Source organism: Mus pahari, chromosome 22 (genome assembly GCF_900095145.1).
Source record: "Mus pahari chromosome 22, PAHARI_EIJ_v1.1, whole genome shotgun sequence".
Taxonomy (NCBI): Eukaryota; Metazoa; Chordata; class Mammalia; order Rodentia; family Muridae; genus Mus; species Mus pahari.
The window spans coordinates 14520355-14542846 of NC_034611.1; the positions used below are offsets into that span (position 1 = coordinate 14520355).

The following is a 22492-nucleotide window of genomic DNA, read 5'->3' on the forward strand; positions in this document are numbered from 1 at the left end:
GCTGTACTTAATCAGCTTGCTCATGAACAACCTCATGAAGCCAGCTACTGCTTTTGTCTTCTTTCTCATCCGCAGTCCCTGTCTTCACCACAGAATTTGAACCCTTATTCCTGCTGCTTCAGAACAGGTATTTATTTCCTGCCTCACCTTTCAAAAATGGGTCAAAAATTCAACTACAAGTTTTTCCTTTCTTTTCTTTGTTACTCATTCTCAAACATTGCTTCTTGTGTATGCTGCAAGAACAGAGAATAAGCAGATACATTTGGAGACAAAAGTTGTCGGTGACTGTACAAAGGTAGAATGGAAGCCACTATTTAGAAACATTTCTGACTGGACATGTGGGTCAGGCTCTGGAAACAGATGCTAAAGATTGCCCAATATTGTAAATACTCCTAATGCTACAAAATTATACACTTAAAAAAGATGTAAACTGAATAGAGAAACACCAACACAACATACCAACCTTTTCAGACATGACTGATTTATTTGACAAATTCAAATTTCACTTGTCAAAGTATATTCAGGGGGCAGGGTTTGGGGTAATTATTTCATTAGAAGCAATCACATTTTTTTTTTTTTTTTTTTTTTTTACAGTTAATTGACCATGGTGTAGTATCTAGAGAAAAGGCCTAACTTTTAAAACAAAACCAAAAACAATGTAGTGTGTATGGGTGATAATTACAAATACCAGCAAAGGAAACAACTAGCTTATACTACTGAGGTATGAAGCATGCTAACACTAGTAGTGGACCCTTTAGCTCAACTCAACACACAGTCTGGACCGAGTTTGTGCAAGACACTAGGTACTGGGGATATGGTGAAAACACACACACAAAACCAGACATCCTCCATCTCCTTAGCAAGTATACTAATAGCATTTATAAAAGTGGTATGGTGAGGCATAAAGCACTCTTCTAAGGCCATGGATGGAGTAGTTTCTTCAGGTGACACCACTGACCTCCACTTCAATCTGGTGAAGTGGGTTGGCAGGAGAGAGCCTAAGAAATTGTGGCATCTCTGCCAAAGGAAAACAGCTTATTTCTTCCAGGGCTTTATATATATGAAAGAGAGAAGTATTCAAAGGGAAATATTTAAATTTCTCTCACTGTTGACTCATTTTAAGAAATGGATTAACAGGAAGAGAGGATAAAAAAAATAGTTTAAAAGATCAGGGAAAGGATACAGTTCTGGTGACACGGGCACAGGCTGCTCAAGGCAGCACTGCCAATATGAACAGCCCTATGAATATGTTAGTCCATCACTCTAGACACCCTGTTACACTACAAAGGCTGGTGCTGGCCACTGCAAGTAGAGGATACGAAGGATCCGTCTTCAAATGACTCCACACTATAAAGGCTGAAGACCATATGCGGGGATATGAGACTGTTTTCAGGTTAAGTATCTCATGTTAACTTAGTGTATTTCTTTCCTAGTTTTTTTGTTTGTTTGTTTGTTTTCTTCTTAAATGGAGGAACAAGTCTTTCCAGATTGACCCTTGTTTTACACCTTAAAATATTAATTAAATATACTGACAAAACATTACAACCCCTGCTCTTGCACTTTGTAAGACATAAGACTTTAGGGAATGACCACAAACACAATATATAATCAGTTGTCTGAGTATTAGTCATCATTCTTAACTTCAGAGTTTGTCCTGTATTATTTCAAAGGCAAACATCTCATTTCTTCCATTAAATTAATTTACTGCCCAACTCAAAAAATAAAATAAAATAAAATAAACAAAAAATTCTGTCAATGCTAAGTCAGAATGCATATACCTGCTAGGCTTTGATAATGTAAAAAGGAACAATTTACACATATATCAGCACCTCACAGAACCATGTTGTTGCTGAACTTCACTACTGTGAAGAAGCCCTCACAACCATTGCTGGTCAAGATTAGAATCCTTCCCTCATTAGGAACAACACACAGTATCATTTAACTAAGTGACCATCAAATTTGTACCACTAACAGCTATTTTTTAACCACAGATACTCCAGAGAATTAGAGAAATATGAAGTTGTCTGAAATAATTTATTGAAAAGTAAAATTTGTAAAATCCAATCTATCCTGGTCTTACATTTAATTAAAAGCCAAGTGATGAAACATCATTTCAGACTTATATACATCATGATCCAGTTCTTAGAAAAATGTACTTCAACTATAAATGCTACATTATGCAAAAATAATTCATCAGTTTTATTTAATTTTAATGACTTTCCCCCAACTCTGATATAAAACACATTAAAGAACTTAAATTTAATGGGAAAAAGCTACTTTCCCCACCTATTAAAAAAAAAAAAAGTTTTGTTTTATTAACATACAATGCCCTATTTAAGGCACAACTTTTTTTTTCCTTAGGGAAAACTCCCAAAGATTAGATTTTTTTCTACACAGTTTTAAGACAGAGCCACTCTGCAGGTATGTCACTAAAAACATCTTCCTTGGACCTAAAATGAAAAAAACTACTAATGTTTCTACATAGCAGTGATATACACAGCCACCATTGGTAGTTGCAGCTAGAATAATCTCAATAGTTCTTGCTTTAACCTTCCAGGTTGTCCCAGGAAGGCCATCAGCTATGATCAAGAAAGTTAAAGTGGTTGGCACTTGACTGTACTTCTGCCTGAGTTACCAGAGCACTACCATCATAGCTAGAGTATTATCTTAGTTTTGAACTTGGTATCTAAGAGCAGGGTGAGGACAGGAGCCAGGGCAAATGGTAGCCTCCCGCCCTCACTGATCTCTCTGCCTTGGGCTTCTGAATCTTTCATCTCTTCCTAACCTTGGTCCTACCTATTTCTTCTGAAATAATCTGTAGAACAGTCCAAAGGAGCCTCAGGAAACAAAGAAGCCCCGTAAGTGTCATATGAACGTTAATCTAGATGCTCTTGTCAGTTCATTAGCTATCACTAATACCTCATTAAGTATTTTAGTAAACAAGACAAAACAAAACATAAAACTGGGGAAAGGAGAAAAACCACAAAGACGAATAGGACTGTTTTGTACAGCCTTGTAAACTCAACTGAAGTGGAGGCTGGCATGTAAGAATGAAAACCAACAGAAAGACGAGGTTTCTTCAAGTGGACTTGCCTATCCAATTCCCTAGCATATTCCAGGCTTATATTCTTGAGATGGGCAGGAAGAGGTGCTTTGTAAAAATGTTAGTACTGAGTCATGTAACAGCATGAATTGTTTATGGTTTCGAAGGTAATTTTCTTTACATCTCATGAAGCCTCAAAAATAATGGTTAACTAAACCTCTCCCAGGATTGGTCACTTTCACTGTGAATTTTACCAAAGTCTCAATTCTACCTGTTGAGTGGTCAATATACAGAAGAAAGAGTTTATAAGAAAATTTTGGTTAAGCATGGGGCAAGGTGGCATACTAGCTAAGAAAGAGCCAAAAAGAAAAAAAGGGGCTGGGATAGTGTGACTGAGCAGGAGACAGCTGAGGTGATCTGTTGAGGCTGTGGATGGCTCTGCTTCTACTAAAGGGAAAACAGGTAAGTTTCTAAATATAAACTTGTTTTGGTATGTTTTAGAAATAAAACAATTTAATATTAACTCTGAGAGATATTACATACTCCACTGCAGATATGTTCTGGCACAATAATACCTCATATAAATAAATACTGTTTTCCTTGTAATGTATATTGACTCTTAAACAAAAATTTTTTAAAAAAATGACCTGTCTATAAAAGTACATAAAACCATTAGTAACTAGATAACACGGACAAATTATAAAAACTACTTCCACCTCTCAGCCAGCATCTTTGCTTCTGAGCCCAACACACAAAGTTCTTATTCTTATTGATAACTATTAATGAAACTAAAAACAAAAGCAATTGTGCTTACAAAATATGAACTAGTTTTACTTGTAATAAATGATAAAGTTTCTGCACATTAAAAATACCCAATTAAATTCCATTTTCTGCTTTGACATATTACAGTGAACACAAAGACTCCTATTACAGGATTCTGGTGAGACTACCTGCTCTGGCATCTCTCCAGAGAAAGCAGGATTTCCTTTCTCTTGTCATATTATCTAGTGATTAGATTAGTTGTCTGAAACTGTTTTAAAAACTAACAAGTCCTGTTAAATTAACACCAAGTTTTCAAACACCAAAACTCTGTATTTTTATCACACAAAGGCCAATCTAGTGCTGTTACATACTGTTACATATCTGTTACATACTTTTAAGCATGGAGAAAAGCACTTGTGCTGTATTAAGATTCAGTCCCCTGCTGAGGAGTGCCAGGCTTTGGGCCCTATGACATGCAAACCCAAAGTACACACAATGTACCAGACTAGGATGTCTGTCCTTTGCTCAATTTTAGCTCTGAAATAGGAAAAATAAATAGAAATTTTCTTTAGGTTTACATTTTTAAGAAGAAATGAGAAATTCCTCATTAATGTTTACAAGGGCATCAAAGCCACATGAAAAAAACATGATTTATTATTTATATCATTTTTCTAGGCCATACTAAGAAAAACTACTCATGCCAACAAATACAGCTCAGTAAACAAGTCTTAGTTATAGCAACACAACAAATGCTACCATACCTTTTTCTAACCACATTCTGTCAATTGAGTGGAAAAAAATCTTTTTATCAATGAGAAAACTAGAATTGGGTCAAAAGTAATTCCTCTGATAATTTGGTTCTTTTAAGTAAGTCTATTAATAGCTAAGAAAAAAATCATTCCCATTCTTGATAATAAGAGAATGTCTAGAGATAAAACTGGCAAGATTTTAAAATTAACTAAAACATAATTCTTGAAAAATAGTTAAAACTATTCAATCTATATGTCAAGTAACTTTCAACTATTACAGAATTATTTATATTCTTAGAGCATCTTACAACATATTTCATCTCTGAAGAGAAAATACAGCATATCGTGAGACTAATACTGAAACTTAAACCAACTTTTCTGGTGAAGACTAAATCCTGATCAGTGGAGAAAGGCTGAACAATGTCCCCATCCATAGGGAACTGAAAATCAACTGCAACAGTCAATTCCATTATAATTCAGTTATCTTTCTATCTTCTTCCAGCTGGTCAATCCAGCTAGTACAATTTCACACAAAATAACCTATTTAAGCCATTTCTATTAAGTCCATAGGAAGGTAGATGAACAGAGCACTTGTTGCATATTAATGAATATGAGACTTCTTGTGCTTTCCATCTGAGGAGTAAAAATCACCAATGATTTTATTTTTAATAACATACAACCTAGAAGTTACACTAAACTCTACATAAAACAAACCCTTCCCTTCTTTAAATCCCATTCTATATGGAAGTATCAACAATGCAGACTCATCATTTGTTGTGTGAAAATGGTGACTCAACAGTGTAGACTCAGCTCTAGATTTTAATTCACAAATATATATATATATACATATATATATATATATATGTATATATATATGCGCGCCTTGTGTATGACAACTGTATGAAAATAGTCTCAAAAATAAAGACAATACTTGAGAAATGAAGCAACCTAATTTCCCTGATTTTGTATCCTATGACAGGGAAAGAAGTCCCTGCTGCTTCATAAGTACTTCCAAAGTACTTCAGGGCGGCCTTAGCCATGCAGCATCTCCACCAGCGCTTCAACACTTCCAACAGCTCAGGCCGAACAATTCACATCTGGAAGAGTTGCACCTTATGGTCATGAATGCTTACTAATGTCCTGACTTTTCTAAATCTGGAAGTTTTCTGACCAGAGCTTGGTGGTTCATTCTGATGCTAGCAAGGAGTCCCCCTTCAATGCCATCAGACCCAGTGTAACTGATCTCTTCTCCATTCAGAGTGGTCATATGCCCACCGAGGGCTTTTAAGATGGCATTGCCAGCACATATATCCCACTTTTTGATGTATGTCACATGAATATATAGATCTGCTTTTTCTTGAGTCATATCAGGCACATCCAAGAGTGCTAAGACTTTATAACCTAAAAGACAAAGAGAATTTAGATCATTACTCAAATGACTTAATAAAAAGTGTATAGTGTTTTCAAGAACATAGTTAAATGGAACAGAGTGAAGTCTTCAAAGGGGTTCTACACACCCTTTGCAAAAATCTAAAATCATTTCCCAACATAATCATGTTAACAAATAACAAACCCAATATTACTATGTAGCAACAATGTAATGGAAATAAGCTCACTAATTAAACTATTCTCAAGTTCAGCAAGCCTGTCCATGACACCTATCTTAAGAGTACTACTCTACTTTCTTTAAGTAATGAGACAGCACTTGCATAGGAGGAGGAGGAAGAGAAAGAAAGAAGAGGAAGGGAGGAGGAAGAGAAAGAAGAAAAGGAGGGGGAAGATGAGGAAGAGGAAGAGGAAGGGGAAGAAGACAAGGAGGAGGAAGAAGCAATGATGAGGACACCACTACCACATCTAGAATCTAGTTTGTCTCATTCCCCTGGCTATTCTGGACATTCACCTTTCCTAACTCACAGGCAAGGCACTCTCTAGGAAAAACCTAAAAAAGCAGACAAGCACAACTAGCCAATTAAATATACCAGGCTGGAAAGTGTCCTTTCTTCCATTCAACTACTTCTACCTTAGCATTGCTGAAAAGCAATTGCAATACTAATGTTTTGATTTTAATTTATTTACCTAAATTAATATTTTGACATAATAAACATTCATCAAGTGGCCTCTTCAAGCTAAATCCAAGTTATGTTCTGCTCTTATAGACATCTTGTAGTAATTAAACATTTTAGAAGGTGGCTTAATCAGATGGTGATATGCCAAAAACTACATGTTGCTCACAATATCTGATTATTGACTACTGTCTGGTTTTCGAACTGTGGGCTCTGATTGATAATGAAATAGTATAAGAGCAGAGGATATATGATAAAGTTGGTGAATACAAGGCTTACTCATACAAAATTTACCAAGTTGAAGAATTCAGTGATCCACAGATTAGTCATTCTATCGATCCCTAGGATGATACCTGACGGCTTTTGCCACCTGAAACATCAAGTCCTCCATCTTTCCTCCTGACAGATCAATGAAAAACACATGTGACAACTACTCTGAAGTCTGCTGTACACAGTGGTGGCAATGTATTTCTGTGCTGATTTAGGGAGAGTTGACATTAATGTAGGACTTGGTTTCTGACATGGGCAATGGGAAGGCAATCCCATTTGTTGGAGTTTGAGCCTGTCTTGAAAGTACATTGCCTCCTTTGTGCCCATGCATGAGACAAATAATTTAGTCTCCTGAGAATGACCATATATGCTGGGAACCACAGGATATATGGTACCACAGGATGGAAAAAAGCAGGAAGAACATACCAGCACCCCCAGCCGGGATAATTGAAGTCTGGTTTCCAAACGTCTGAAGGGTAACCTGTTTGACCATTCCTGCATGAGAGCGAGACACAATGATCTTCGGGGTCTTCTCATTGTAGGAAGAACGGGCTTTCACATTTGAACCACCATCTACCATTGCCCAAGCTGGAAAGCAAATAGGATGTCCATTAAAAACATGGAGGCTTTGCAACTCCAAAGCATTACCTAAATTACAAGCTTCTGAACCAAATGACTGAGAAACAGAAAAAAGTCACCTTTTACAAATTTAACCATTAAGATGTAAAAAGTACCTTTTAAAAATAACAAGAGCGTATTGAAACAAAGCTTCAAAATGTCCTGTGTCCTTCACAATTAGAATGGTTATCAAATATTTGCCATAAGAATCCTGGCTCTCTCCCCATTACTAGATGAGCCTCTTGTAACCTCTTGTGACCACTCTGAAACTCAATTCCTAGCTATACTTCTCCCATTTTCTTCCTCCACTTCAGTATAGCCCTTAGCAAATATCTTGGACACTGAGGTCAGTATCAAAGTCAGGCTCAGGGAGCATAATCTGTTACAAGAAAACAACTGCTTAGAAAATTCAAAATTTAAAGCTGACTTCCTATTCCTACACTCATAGATTATTTGCAATCGTATTCTCCAACTGGCTTTAAAACACAAAATAGGTAAAGTATTTCACAACTGTCTGTAACTCCATCCAAAAGGATCCTTTCTTCTAGCATATGTGTGTGCTCACATTCATATGTATGTGAGTGGCATACACCTACAAAGACACATTTAGAGACATAAACAAAAATTTAAGGAAGGTAGCTGAATGTGGGAGCCTGGAAGCAAGCCAGGAAACAGCACTCCGGTGCAGCTTCAAGCTCCTGCCTTGGCTGTTCTTGATAATGGACTATAATTACCAAGATGAAATCAACCCTTTCCTTTCTATGTTAGTTCTGGTCATGATGTATAGCACAACAACAGAAATCAAAGTAGAACAGAGTATAACAATAAAAAGCCCACTGGATATTGCCTATAATTCCAGCATCTGTGAGGCTGAAACAGGGGGGTAGTGTTATGAGTCCAAGGCCAATGTGAGCTGTACAGTTAATTCCAAGCCACCCTGGTATACAATGTGAGACCCCATCTCAAAAAGAATGAATCATAGAAAGAAATTTAAGCAAGGGGACAGGTGGGGTGGGGGTGGAAGAAACTCTGGAGGGAGGGGCTTCCAGAGATAACTTAGCATATATATTTTGGGTTCAAGGTTTCCTCACTCTAGTGCAAATGATGGAAAAAAAAAAACATATTTAGTCAGAAGTAATCCAGTAAATAGTAAAATTGCTATTTTAACATTCACTCACTCTGAACCACCATGGTTATCAATGAACATAGTATTTTATTCCTACCTACATTGGGTAAAAAAGGAAAATAAGGAGAGGCTGGGTTTCTGAGTCACCATGAATGATGGCTGCCTCCTTCTAAAATCTATCCGCAACCAGAGAAAATAAACATAAAACCCTTTCATTTATCCCTACAGATAAAGTAGGACATGGAGGAGAGGGACAGATCCCAGCTGATGAGAAGGCACAGAACTAAACCCAGCAGACCAGGGCAACAGCGGCTAGATGCAATGTCAATGTGGGCATGATAGTGGGAACTTTGAATTGCTAAGAGGTCAGAGAAAACTTAGCCAACAGGAGCCAAGGTTCCTTTTTAACCTGAAATAAGTCAATAAAACACTTAGAAGAAAAGGCTTAGAAATGATATGGAACCTGGAGAGGAGAGAGGAACAAGACATCTCTGTCATTTGGAAAGGCAACTAGTGTCCTTCCAGGAAAACGACCAAACAAGAACAAAGCAACAAAACCAAAGCAAGTGCCTAACAAGAAGCCTCCCCACCACATTAGAGAACGTTCCCGAGGAGCAGCAGCCAGTGGCATCCTGCCACCGTCCCAGAAGACTAGGGTGGCCTATGGGAGAAGTGGGTTGGTCTCCAAAGCAAGAAGTAAAAATGCTCTTGCCCATTAAAAGAACATAGTGCAGCAATGTAGTGGCTAGAAGAAACCTACCTCACTTGATAGGATCTTGTTTTAAGAAAGCAGGTGTAAATCTACTTCAGGAACAGAATGCAGAGAAATGAAAATACTGAAGGCAAAACATATTACTTGTTACTTAAAGGACACTGGAGGGACAAGCTCATGAGTATTTATCACAATTTTATGTTTGTAATTACTTACAAAAAAGTTTCAAAAGCTGAAGAAGAAAATCCCCAAATTCTCTAATGAGGTTTGCTAACTATTGTTTTACTAAGAAATGAACTTACAGTGCTCTAGCTGTAGGGGTCAGTATTGTATAGGATATTAACAATTACTAACTCAGTATTTTAAAAGGCACTTCTTGTTAAATACACAATACATTAATTTATACCACTTACTTGGACAACTTATTTTCAAATGATCATTTTAAACTGTGTCTATGTCTGTACATATGAGACAGGTGCGAGGAGGCCAGAGCAGGATGCAGGTCCCCTGGAGCAGAAGTTCTGGGTGGTGAAGTGTCTGTCACTGACTATGGATGCTGGGAACTAAGTGGGCTCTCTGCAAGAAGAGCAAGTGCTCCTAACCATGGAACCGTTTCTCCAGCTCCAATGGGCATATTTAAGTTAGATTTGGGTGATACGGTAAATAAGCAGCTACAGAATATGTTTATTTTATGAATGATAAAGAAAAATGCAGTAGAGGTCAGGCAGTAGTCCCTCACTGAAATCTCCTACTAGCTGGCACAGGAAGCCCAAGTCAGAAGGACACTGTCACTGGCTCCTCCTCAGTTGGCACTGCATTTAGCTACACAGAATTATTACACCGATTATTGAGGTTCAGCAAGTAAGAACAAAAAGTAGGTGTGGTTTAGTGATTCAAACACTAATGGCTGATTTTGCTTTTTTGTCTATATAAAGTACACACACACACACACACACACACACACAAACACACACACAAACTCTGGAAGGGACATAAGATGGGAATTACAGTGACTCATTAGGCTAAGGCTATGAAATCTTCCTGTTCTTTAAAGGGTATTTTGCTGTTGCTATTATTTGTTTGAATGTTCAAGACAGACTCTCTCCTTTACAGTAATTCTGTACCTATAGTAGGAAGGAGAAAGGAAAAAAAAAGAATGGTGTATCCCAGCTATTAAAAACCTTGAAGTCCTATTCATTAAATCCATGCGTGATCTCACTGCCTGAAACACAGGGTCAACAGAGGCTCTTACTTTTAAAACAAACAAACAAAACAAACAAACGAAACAAACACTCAAGAGCCACACTAGGCTAATGAGTGGAAACTGATGCTCAACAGGAAATTGGGCCTTGCTCTCTACATATAGTAAAGAAAGAATTAGGACATGAATTCAGGACCAACCATAACTATATATCCCTGTTTTAAAAAGAAGCAAACAACAAAACAAGCAAATTGATTCAAAACACAGTAGAAAATAAGTGCCACTGATATGGCTCGCCACAGATTTCTGAGATATTTTTAGTAGTTACAAATTTCCACTAGGAACATTTATGCATTCTTTCATTAAAATACTATCCAAAACCTCCCTGTGTTTCTAAGAACTTCAAGCATAATGAATTAGTTACAAACAAGCAGCAAAAATTCTGATGAACTCTATTCCAATTGCAACAACAATAATTCCTATCAGGAGCTCCATTATAGTCAACTATAGCTAACTTCTGATAACACTTACCCTCTGTCCATACTAATGTATAACATGGAATCAAATATTGCAAAGCAACAAAACCTTCCATCTAGGAATGTATGTAATCCATACATAATCATGAAAGTTCTGTTTTCTGACTGGTATGCATTTTTGCTTTAATATGATGGGTGTTACAATGCAGCTTTCCCCTCCAAGCATAACATGGGCACCCCATTCCCATGGTAGAGCAGAAGTACCTTTAGTGCTGAAGATATGGTAACAAAATATGAAATGCCAGACAGTGATGGCTAGGTAGAGTGTAACGAAGGAGTTCCATCTAGGATTCTGGCCACTACTTTTTCCACTCCCCCAGGAACACTTGTTCTTGGGTGGAACTAGACTATACAGGAGGATAGGTAAACGGATAGGACATGATAAATCAGTTTCTACCAATTTTCAGCCACCTGTAAATAACCTTTCAACATTGATTCTCCAATATATTACCCCGGATCTAGTGTTCCCCAAGCTAGACATAACTGCATCCTCTGTTTGGTCTGTCAGCTGCTGTCAGAACCTGGAGTAAACTGCGTCTGCACCTCTCTTTCCAGGAAAGTGACAGCGAGTAAGCTAACTCTTCACAACAGAAGAGGGGACTTTATTAACTTACAAAGATACTTTGGCAAGCAGCTTGTTCCTAAGGTAAGACTTCTGGCAACTGTACTCTACTTACTGTTTTTAAATTATTATTGTAATTTAAATTAACACAAGTTTGTGTCATCTTGGAAGAGGAAATTTCATGGAGAAAATAATTTCATCAGATTTGCCAGTAGGCAAGTCTTCCAGTTTGTTCAATGTGGGTGGGCCCAGCACTCTGTGGGCAGTTTCCCTTACTGAGCACGTCCTAGGAGTAGGGAAGCAGGCTAAACTAAACAAATCATGAGGAACAAACCAGTAAGCAACACTGCTCCAGTACCACTGCAGCGCCTGTCTCCTCTTGATGAACTATGATTTGTAAGTGAAATAAACCCTTTCCTCTCCAAGTTGCTTTTAGTCATGTTTTTATATCATGGCAATAGAGCCTAATTATACAGCTTTTCCATTTTAGGTGAACACAAATTATGTCTTGCAATAAAAGAATGCCATCTTTCCACTGTTCTGATGGCAACAGTAAGAAACTAAGGCACCAGCTGCTTGAGCGCCTAAGGGAGACCCCATGTCCCCCTTCTGACAAGTCTGAGCTGATTCAAGGCTATGCTCCAAACTCTGCCTTCTTCACACTGTCTTAGGCCACACTCGTGGCTCCTGCTTCTAATAACAGCTACTCTACAATCTCATTTGGACACTTAGCTTCCTGGACTAGAATAGAATACAGAAAAAAATGATGTCTCCCCCACCTCAAAGCACAGGCCCTCAGAGAGGCCCTGTGATGATGGAGACAGATTACAATGATGGTTCACAAACCAAGGAACACTGAGGGCTACTGGCAAACTTACAGAGACAGAGAAAACCCCAGAATAGTCTCTTATACGGTTCAGAGACAGCATATCTCTGCCAATATCTTAGCTCATCTTCCAACTTACAGACTATTGTATAAGATAGTTTATCCTTTCTATTTGAAAACTTTTTCAACTAAAAAGTATTTTAAACTCTTTAAAATATAATGAAACTAAGAAGTCTTGAAGGAGCATATAACTGCAAAGTGAAAATTCTCACTCCTGCACTTGCGCTTCTACTTTTACCTCCTAGGAATCACTAGTTCAGAAAAGTATTTGTTTCTTTGAGGTAGGGTATTCCATAGCCCAGGCTGAGCTTCATTCATACATAGCTTAGGAGAATCTTGAAGGTTTTTTATTTTATTTTTAATATAGTTTCATTAATTCTTTCAGTACTTCATACATGCATATGTTTTTATTTTTAACTATAACAGCCCTAAGAAACTAACACACAAATTGAGGCTGACACTCTATTATCCACAATACCTGGTCATTAAGACTGTTTTCAATACTGGCAAGGTGGACAATGAACAATTAAAAAGTGCTGTCACCTTAAAGTCCAGTGGTGTGAAGGGCCATAATTTTTGTCCTATAAGATGATGGGAATTAACTAATTAAAAGCATGACAAATTTGTGCTGGCAGTCAGCACTAATATTTACACTAACTATTCTTCCACCGTAACAGTAATAACTTGTGCTGTCATTGTAAACATAAGACTACTAGCTAGACCATACCTTAGAGAATCACAAAGGCCAGGCAGTCTTGTGAGTAAATGGAGTGTAATTCTCGTTCCTGCATCCACCTACATTGGCAGGGCTACCAGCAAAGGCCATATCCTAACTAAATAAGAGGTTCCTTGACATGGTCATTCATGCCTTTTACAACCCAGTCACCACTGACCTGACCTGTACTTTGTAGGAAACTAACAAACATGACAGTATGAAGACCAGAGAAGCAAGGGCCCTACGGATCTCTAAAGACACGTACTGTAGCTAAACATGGAACAACTACTCTCCCTCTTTTGATGATTATCACTCTCCTTTATCACAATACTGAGCTCTGCATAATACAATAGATTTGGCTAGAACAGTGCCAGCTTTACCTCACAAGCCAGTGTAAGAATCCTAGGCTTCAGCTCCAACAACACCGTGAAGGAACCACAAGACACCTTGCTGCAGAATGTCTCTACATAGTAGTATTTCAACAGATGATTTTTAAGAAGCTGTGTTCTTTCACATACTATCAGTGCCAACCATAAAATCCTCACTGTAGTCAGTGAAGCAGTATACAAGGGTTGAGGACAGACTTTAGTTTTTAAAATCCTAGAAAACTAGTTGAATAATATAGACAAACAGCTCAGTACCACTCCCTCTCAAAGGTGCTCACGTACTTCATACCTGTATATTCAGAAAATGGCTTATGAATAACTCCTAACACAGGCTTGCCATTCACAGCTACACACACCATGGTAGTGACATACTTTCGAAGATCCTCTAGAAGAAAACACAAAGGCATGGATGTTAAAGTACTGTGTTTAATTTCAGTACACAGTAGGATACTTACCTCATTAGAGTTTAGATAAGTGAAACATCAGGCAAAATTGTCCTAAGCCGAAAGACAGGCGCTACTAAGACCTAGTTACTTGGGTTACTCACCAAGTCCATCATTTCAGTAAAACTATTTCTTGGGCCAAATTAAAGTCAACTGAATTTAGTTTCCTAATTTGTATAGTACAGAAGGCATGACCATCCAGAGACTGCCCTACCTGGGGATCCATCCCATATACAATCACCAAACCCAGACACTATTGTGGATGCCAACACGTGCTTGCTGACAGGAGCCTGACATACTTGTCACCTGAGAGGCTCTACCAGTGCCTGACAAATAAAGAAGTGGATGCTCACAGCCATCCATGGGACTGAGCACAGAGTCCCCAATGAAGGAGCTAGAGAAAGGACCCAAGGACTTGAGGAGGTTTGCAGCCCCATAGGAGGAACAACAATATGAACTAACCAGTATCCCCAGAGCTCCCAGGGGCTAAACCACCAACCAAAGAGTACACATGGTGGGACTCGTGGCTCCAGCTGCATATGTAGCAGAAGATGGCCTAATCAGACATCAATGGGAGGAGAGGCCCTTGGTCCTTTGGAGGCTCTATGGCCCAGTGTAGGGGAATGGCAGGGCCAGGAAGCGGGAGTGGATGGGTTGGTGAGCAGGGGGATGGAGGAGGGAATTTTCAGAGGGGAAACCAGGAAAGGGGATAACATTTGAAATGTAAATAAAGAAAATATCCAAAAAAACCCTGATTATCCATCTTTAGATATAAATTAACTTTTAATTTTACAATCAATTTTAGAAACCAAGTTAGAATTTTAATAGTCCCGGACAAAGGAATTTGCTAATTATTATGTATTCAGGTTAGTTTATTTTAGAAAAATTCTTTTTGCAATCAAGCGCAATATTGTTTCTACTATTTACTCATAAAATATAAATTAGATTTACAATGTTAGTTATTAAGTATATAGCTTGTATGTTCTCTTTCTTCTCAATAGTAATAATCTATTGAGTATATATTATAGTTCAAGGTCAGTATACAGAATGCCAAAATGAAAAGGCCCATGTTCTGGGGATCTTGCCATGTAGTGGGACAAACTACCTAACTGTACCATTCATCAAAATTTGAAGCAGAAATTAGATACCTCTGTGAAAGAAACAGCCTGAGGTAAGACCACAGAGACGAAACTTGGGCTAAGCAAGAATAACATGGATGTGTGTGTTTGGGGGTTGGTGGTAATAATCTTGTTTTGCTACATTTCACTTTCTGGTTCTATATACAATTTACAACTTTGATTTTTTTTTTTTTTTTTTTGGTTTTTTGAGACAGTGTTTCTCTGTATAGCTCTGGCTGTCCTGGAACTCACTTTGTAGACCAGGCTGGCCTCAAACTCAGAAATCCCCCTGCCTCTACCTCCCGAGTTCTGGGATTAAAGGCGTGCGCCACCACGCCCAGCACAACTTTGAATTCTTATATCAAATGTACATATAATAAAACCTGAGTTCCCAGTATCCAAACTAAATACTATATTCTTGTCTAACATTTTTCTCTTAGTACTAGGTGTCCAACAGCGCGCTGGTGCTACTGTTAAGTATCAAGTTGAGCTTCTGATCCTGAATTATCCAGTGTTGTAAGAGGACTACTCTACGGTATGGGAAAGAAGACTGAGAATCATCCATTTGTCTACATGGTACATAATACCTTAATAATCTAGTCTGCTTGTCTGGAAACCTAATTGGATTCTTAAAATTTGACTGGAAAAGTTCTTTAACATAAAATGACAATCTAACATTTGAGACTCACCTGTGTATTCCTGTGTGGCATCAAGTGGGTCAATCCAGACTGTCACACTTTCTGCTGGTACCTCCTTAGGAGCAGCTATTTCCTTCAGGATGTCCTCAGGAATCTTACGGTTCCATACAATGACCTCCTTGTCAGATGCATCCACATGTTCCTCAGTATTTATCTACAGTGGAAGGAGTTGTTAGACACAAAGGAGAAAATCATTATTATTTAATAAGTATATCTCAGAGAACTCACATAAATTTTGATTAATGAAAGCCTTAAATACTTCAAGGAACTTAATAAAGTCCTACATTAAAAAAATCCAATTGGCATCTTACCTTCAAATACTTTTTAATCTAACATGCAAGTTTAGTGTTGTGGTTAATAAAAACAGACACCCCAGATATAGGCACTAAACACATGTGCCACTGAAGGGTGTCACCCAGGGCTAAATCAAATGTAAAAGTCCAGAGGCTCTAAAGCTCTGGCACATGCCTACCATCCAGTGCTGAGGAGGAGCGTGTCTCAGGCCCCCTTAGGGGAATTTGTAAGACTCACTTTCAAACTAAAACTAAGCCAAGACAAAAAACCCCTAAAGTATGAAACTAGATAGATTCTAGAACATTGGACATAAAGATCTACACATAATAGGCAAATAGAACATTAACAATGTAGTTATAGAAGAGATGCATCTTAAAAATGGAGAATTTGCGTGCTAAGGGATAAAACATATCTATAAGCAGTAAGGAAAGGGAACCTTGGGGATTACTCAGGGATTCACTGGCGTAATACAAAACCTAGAGAAAACTGAAATAAGCAAGCAAAAAAGAAAATACATGCCTAGTTATTTTTTAACTATATATCTAAGATATATCAAAGAGTAAGAAGGTAAAGATTTCTATCTTTTTATTCATATGAGCAAAAATTAAAACAAAATAAATCTGCTTTAGCATTAATACATAAAATTGTAGAGTGAGGAAAAGAATGCAAATGTATTTTTAATTCACATATTTGAGTGTTTTATCTGCATGTATGTCTATGTTATCACATGTGGCTGGTAGCCTGAGACCAGAAGATGGTGTAGAACTCCCTTGAACTGGACTTACAGATGGTGTGTGAATTGCCATGTGGATGCTGGGAAGCCAACCTGGGACCTCTCTACGAACAGCAAGCGCTCTTTACTGCTGAGACATCTCTCCACCCCTCAACATTAGAGCTAGTACTCTCCACAAGCCATCATATAAATGGGTATGTGTAGTGCTGTAATAATAAGAGTTCTGTTAAGAAAAGGGCACAGCAGATTTAAATTGACATTTCCACACTGGCACCCCTGAATGCTTTGAGTGAATAGATTTGCTATGAAGCTACCCATCTTGTGCACAGTAAGATGTTTTACTGCAGCCCTGGATAGATGCCTATAAAACCTTCTTAGGTGTGTCCCTCCATTTTGAAAACCAAAAATGTCTTCAGATGTTACCAAATAATGGAACCTCCATTTTGCCCTACACAGACTGTCTGCTTTAAATGGTGAACTTATTATTATAAACATGGTCAAAGCCCACCGATAGGGATCTGGTAGGCTCTAGAGGAGGACTTATTGTCATCTTTTCAAATTATGTTATCAAAATGTCTTCTAAATACTTATGTTTTTGTAAGTACGTGTACCACATGTATGCTCATGGGGGCCAGAAGAGGTAATTCAATTCCCTGGGACTGGAGCTAGGCAGTTTTGAGCAACCACTATGGGTGCTGGGACCTGAATCTGGGTCGTTTGCAATAGGATCGATTGCTCTTAACCAGTGAGACATCTTGCTAAACCCTAAATATTTACAATATATATTACAATATAGTCACAGGTTAATGATGCTCCAACCTTGGTCAGAGACGCTTTTTTACTGCAGTGGAGCAGATAGTGGTTAATACAGGGACACATTATTGTTCAAAATAGAGAGAGAAAGTGATAATGAGTGTTCAACTATAAATGAGACATCTGTATGAGTCCTGTCCCCACCAAGCCTCCGGGAACATCTAGAAAGCGAGCTCTTGCATTCTTTCTACCTCACTTTCTAGATGTTCCCAGAGACTGACAGGATACCGTGAAACGCTTTCCTCTGTATGACATGGTTGTTGCATACGTGAACAGCAGCAACACAATCCTGACATAAGATCAATCCAATTAAAAATACCAGCAGAGAGGGGAGTACCCAAAGGCTCCCACCCTTAGCACAGGAGCTACTGGCAACTGATGGTTCGTAATAATGGGATAGTTATGTTTTGTATAGCAGTCTCTAGTATGACTACACCCCAGTAGATAACCCCAGGCCATGTCATGTGCATATGGATGGGCAGCACTACTTTGACTTACACGTTTAAAATTAATAATTACAAAAGAACAAAGTTGGAAGAGCAACATGATCAGAGGGTACTGGAAGGAGTTGGACTGGGGTAGTGAAGAGGCCATATGATTTGAGATACACTATATACATGTATAAAATTTTCAGAGGTTAAAAATTATAAAAATTGTGGGTTTATTAATACCTATTTTAAATAATGTTCTATCTGTATAAACTATTGATCAAAAATGTTTTAGAATTTCATTTACTTTTAGAAATTAGAATATACACAGTAAAGCAAATAACTTATCTGCACTTTAAAATTAGGCTTTAAAATGGGGCTGAAGAGATGGCTGTTTGTAATGTGCTTGCTGTGGAAGCATTAAGTTCTGAGTAGGGATTCCCAGCACCCATGCTGGGAAGTGATGGGGTATCCTTGGAGCTTTGTGAAAGAAGGAAGGCTTAAGAACCACAGTAGCCCATGATTTCCTTGAATTTAGGTCCAGAAAGCTAAAGAGAGATACAATGGTAGTTGCCTGAGGCCGGGATTAGAAATATAGACTATTATAAAGAAAGAAAACATTCTGAAACCAAATGATGATGATTCCACAACTTGGCAAACCTATCAAAATTACTGTATACCTGAAGTGGACAGATGATAAATGAACTTTGCTGTAATAAAGTTATTTATAAATAAACAAAATCCAGTTTAGCTAGAGAGTCCTGAAAGGTGGCATTTGACTTAAGACCTAAAAGAGAACACAGCAGGTTCTGGAAAATGAATTCTATCCCTTGAAATAACAAACATAGCTGCTGAAAGGAAGATCATTCGGAGTCTGTTCTCAGAGCAGTAGGGCAGTTGGGCAGCAAGCCCAGCTATTGTGAAGGGCACTGGGCCTGGGTCAGAGTAATGGAAGCCATAGTTACTGGCTACAACACAATGACAACTGCCTTATTTTATAATGTGTACTAACAACATACAGAGGAGGAAAGAGTGTGAGGGAGATAGAAAGTTAGAATGCAAGAAACAAACCAAGATATGATTAGCCTACAGACAACACAAAGAACTCGAAGAATTTCCAGATTGTCAGGTGTAAAATACTTACTATCAAATGCATTTTGATATATTAGCAACAAATGTCAATTTTCATTGTTTCATACTGACTCCTCCAAAGTTTGTGCAGTGTGAAGTCAGGGGTCCCAGCTCCACCTGAGCAGAGGTCTCTGAAAGCCTCTTAGGCTCCCACAGGTTACAGCCGAGGCCTCTTCCCACTGTCAACTTCCTACAGGTTGGTCAGCGAGTCTTGAAGATTCTACCTCCCAATTCTAAGTCACCATGTCAATCAAGAAAATACTTGTTTAACGACTATGATCATTTCCTCACTTGATTCTTGAAATAGCCTTTACATTTTTCTCATGTTCTATGCTATATTCACTCACTTGTTCAATAAATATTTAGTTTGTTGTATTCTAAGTTATTTTGACTACCAAAATGAATAATGAATAAGCCCAACCAAAGTCACTTCCTGTACAAAGCTTCCCTTCTTTCTTATTTATTTTTATTTATTAAAGTCTATTCTTCTCTCATACATTACATCCAACCAGTTTCCCCTCCCTCCACTCCTCCCAGCTCCCCACAACCCCCTTTATCCACAGATGCCCTGCTCCTCCATTTCCTTTCAGAAAAGAGCAGAACTTCCAGGATATCAACCAAGCATGGCATAACAAGATGTAGACATGACTTTTAGTTGCAAGATGTAATTGTTGTCACAGAGGCTTACTGCTAAATAAATTCACCCTTTCGAGCTCATTCTGAACTCTGATTCAACTAAGCTATTCTGGCTCAAACTCTTCTTCAAGTTGACTGATTCAATCTGGCTTCTCTCAGCTTCTCACTGAATTGTTCTGCTTGGCCTCAAACTATCTCTGGCAATTGTTAAGGCCTAGGTAACTGTTGCATGTGTAGCCAGCCATTTTGTGCTGTTACTAAGAAACTTTCTCACTAGTTGATTGCATATTATGTTCTGTTCTGTTCTTTCGTGTTCTTGGAAACCAATCATAATAGAGGTCAGTCAGAACTGCTTTGCACAATTAACCTCAATAAGCTTGTACCCAAACCAACCATTTGGCAGTACTTTCTGCACCTATGTAGGAGCTTTTATGTATTTTGCATCTATAAGATATATAAGCTGCCATTGGGCTGGACCCCAACGTAAGAGAGACCCCTGCTCCAGTCAAGTTTCCAAGTTTCCAAGACTTCCCTGGGAATTGGCATCCTAAGTAGCAGAAAGAGTCATATACATGGGTAAATGGCATCCTGGTTGGCAAGTTAAGACATGCAATGTTAGGCAAGGCAAGTCCCCCACCACAGCTGAATACCTCAAACAATGGAAACAGGGTAACTATACAACAAAGACATGTTCCTAAGGAAATGTGCTATCCCTAAATCCTGAGTGGTGGAATTACCTGGCATAGACGTGGCTGGATTTCAGGCTTAAAAGCTCTACAGGATTCCAGCTCCGGTCAGTTCAGCTCCAGAGTCTGAACTGTGCCCCTATTGAACAGTCTTGGGGTGTATGTTGAATAAAGTAGCCCTGTCTGACTGAGATATTTGTCTGAGTGGTTTGTGCAGTGATTTCCAGACCCCAACAACAATCTGTTCTATCTTCTAGCTCTTTCTCATTCTCTATTTGTTCTGTCTTCACCTGCAACCTGTAAAACGGTCCCAGTAAAACTGCTTCCCTCCATTCCCTACCTCTCTCTGTACTGGACTTAGTGGCCTCTCTTTTCTATCTGTACTCATGGGAGCTGGGTGGGTACTAAGGGTGTGTCTTATTCTATCTAGCCAGAGTGATTAGATTAGAGGTGTGTGGCCTGCTACAATTTAGCCAGATAGAAGAGGCCTAGACCGTCTTGGGATGTGATTCCCTTGCCAGACAACCATGTTGCTGGATTAAAATTCCCCTACAAAATGCAATAAGACTAGGCACAAACCCTCATACCAAAGCTGAAAGAATCAATGCAGTGAAAAGGGTCTCAGGAGCAGGCAAGTCAGAGATACCACTACACTCACAGTTAGGAGTCCTATAAGATCATCAAGCTACAAAACCATAATATATGCAGAGGACTTAGCTCAGATCTATACAGACTCCCTGATGGTTGATTCATCTCTGTGAGCGCCTATGTGCCCTGGTTAGTTCAGTCTGTGGCCTGTGTTCTTGTGGCATTCTTGATCCCTCTAGCTCCTACAATCCTTTCACCCCTCTTCTGTGGAGTTCCCTAAACCCCACCTAACGTTTAGCTGTGGGTCTCTACATCTGCTCTCATGAAATGTGGATAAAGCCACCCATTGATGATCTATGTCCATGGGATTAAACCAGGAACTAAGTATAACAAAAATCACAAAAAGCCTTTGACTTCCTACAAATAGTTCTCACCAAGCACTACCACTCCTTTTACCTCAGTCTGGTTACTCTCAAAGAACCCATTTATGATAGGAATAGAAGTCCAAGTTTTCAGAGGTGCTATGATTTTAGTAGGTGATATAAAATGTTTCTAGAAACCAGAAAATTACAAACTGACCATATAAGCTATGCCTGTAAATGATATCTTAGTATTGCAATTCTCCGCATTCTTGGCAACTGCTTATCTGACATAGTTGTTCACTAACGTTAAGCATTATTAGTACAGATTTCTTTTGTCTAGCTGTTCTTCTATATAAGTATGTCTAGTGCTCACAGAATCCAGTTCTCATTTCCATCCTGGGCATATGTGTTTCTTATAGTCAGAAACACATTAGATATTATAGCCAGTGAAATATGGACAAAACTCTGACATATCTAACTTCTTGACTGATAAAAAGTTTAGTGTTCCTCTTTTTCCTGCCATGTTGTCATGGCACAACCACGCATGAACACCAGCAACTGGGTCAGAGTCACAGTATAAAGGACAGCTACCTCGGACAGCACTGCCTACTTAGTCTTTCCTAATGAATGAATTGTTCTCTTCATATCTAATACTCTAAGCAGTTTAAAAGGCTGGATAAATTTTTACATTATGATTCAATTTACTTTTTCTTCCTCTAAACCTCAACATGGAAGAACAATGGAAAGGAAAAATTATAAGGGGATTGGGAGGTAGGAGTAATATAAGATAAAAAACACAATAAAATGGTAGATCCGAGTCTAAGAGATAAAAATCTTAAGGGAGGGCCGGGTGTGGTGGCGCACACCTGTAATCCCAGCACTTGGGAGGCAGAGGCAGGCGGATTTCTGAGTTCAAGGCCAGCCTGGTCTACA

At 38.5% G+C, this 22492-nt stretch overlaps 1 protein-coding gene across 1 annotated transcript in view; it reads right to left on the reverse strand.

Moving 5' to 3' along the window:
- Positions 1-460: 460 nt before the first annotated feature.
- Impad1 (inositol monophosphatase domain containing 1) overlaps positions 461-22492 on the reverse strand; it is a 30520-nt gene continuing 8488 nt past the window's right edge. The window contains exons 2-5 of the mRNA XM_021222212.2: positions 15880-16042; positions 13919-14014; positions 7314-7475; positions 461-5955 (exon numbers count right to left, since the gene is read on the reverse strand). Of these exons, the coding sequence (XP_021077871.1) occupies positions 5687-5955; positions 7314-7475; positions 13919-14014; positions 15880-16042 (690 nt within the window). The 3' untranslated portion in view covers positions 461-5686. The remainder of the gene's footprint in view (positions 5956-7313; positions 7476-13918; positions 14015-15879; positions 16043-22492) is intronic.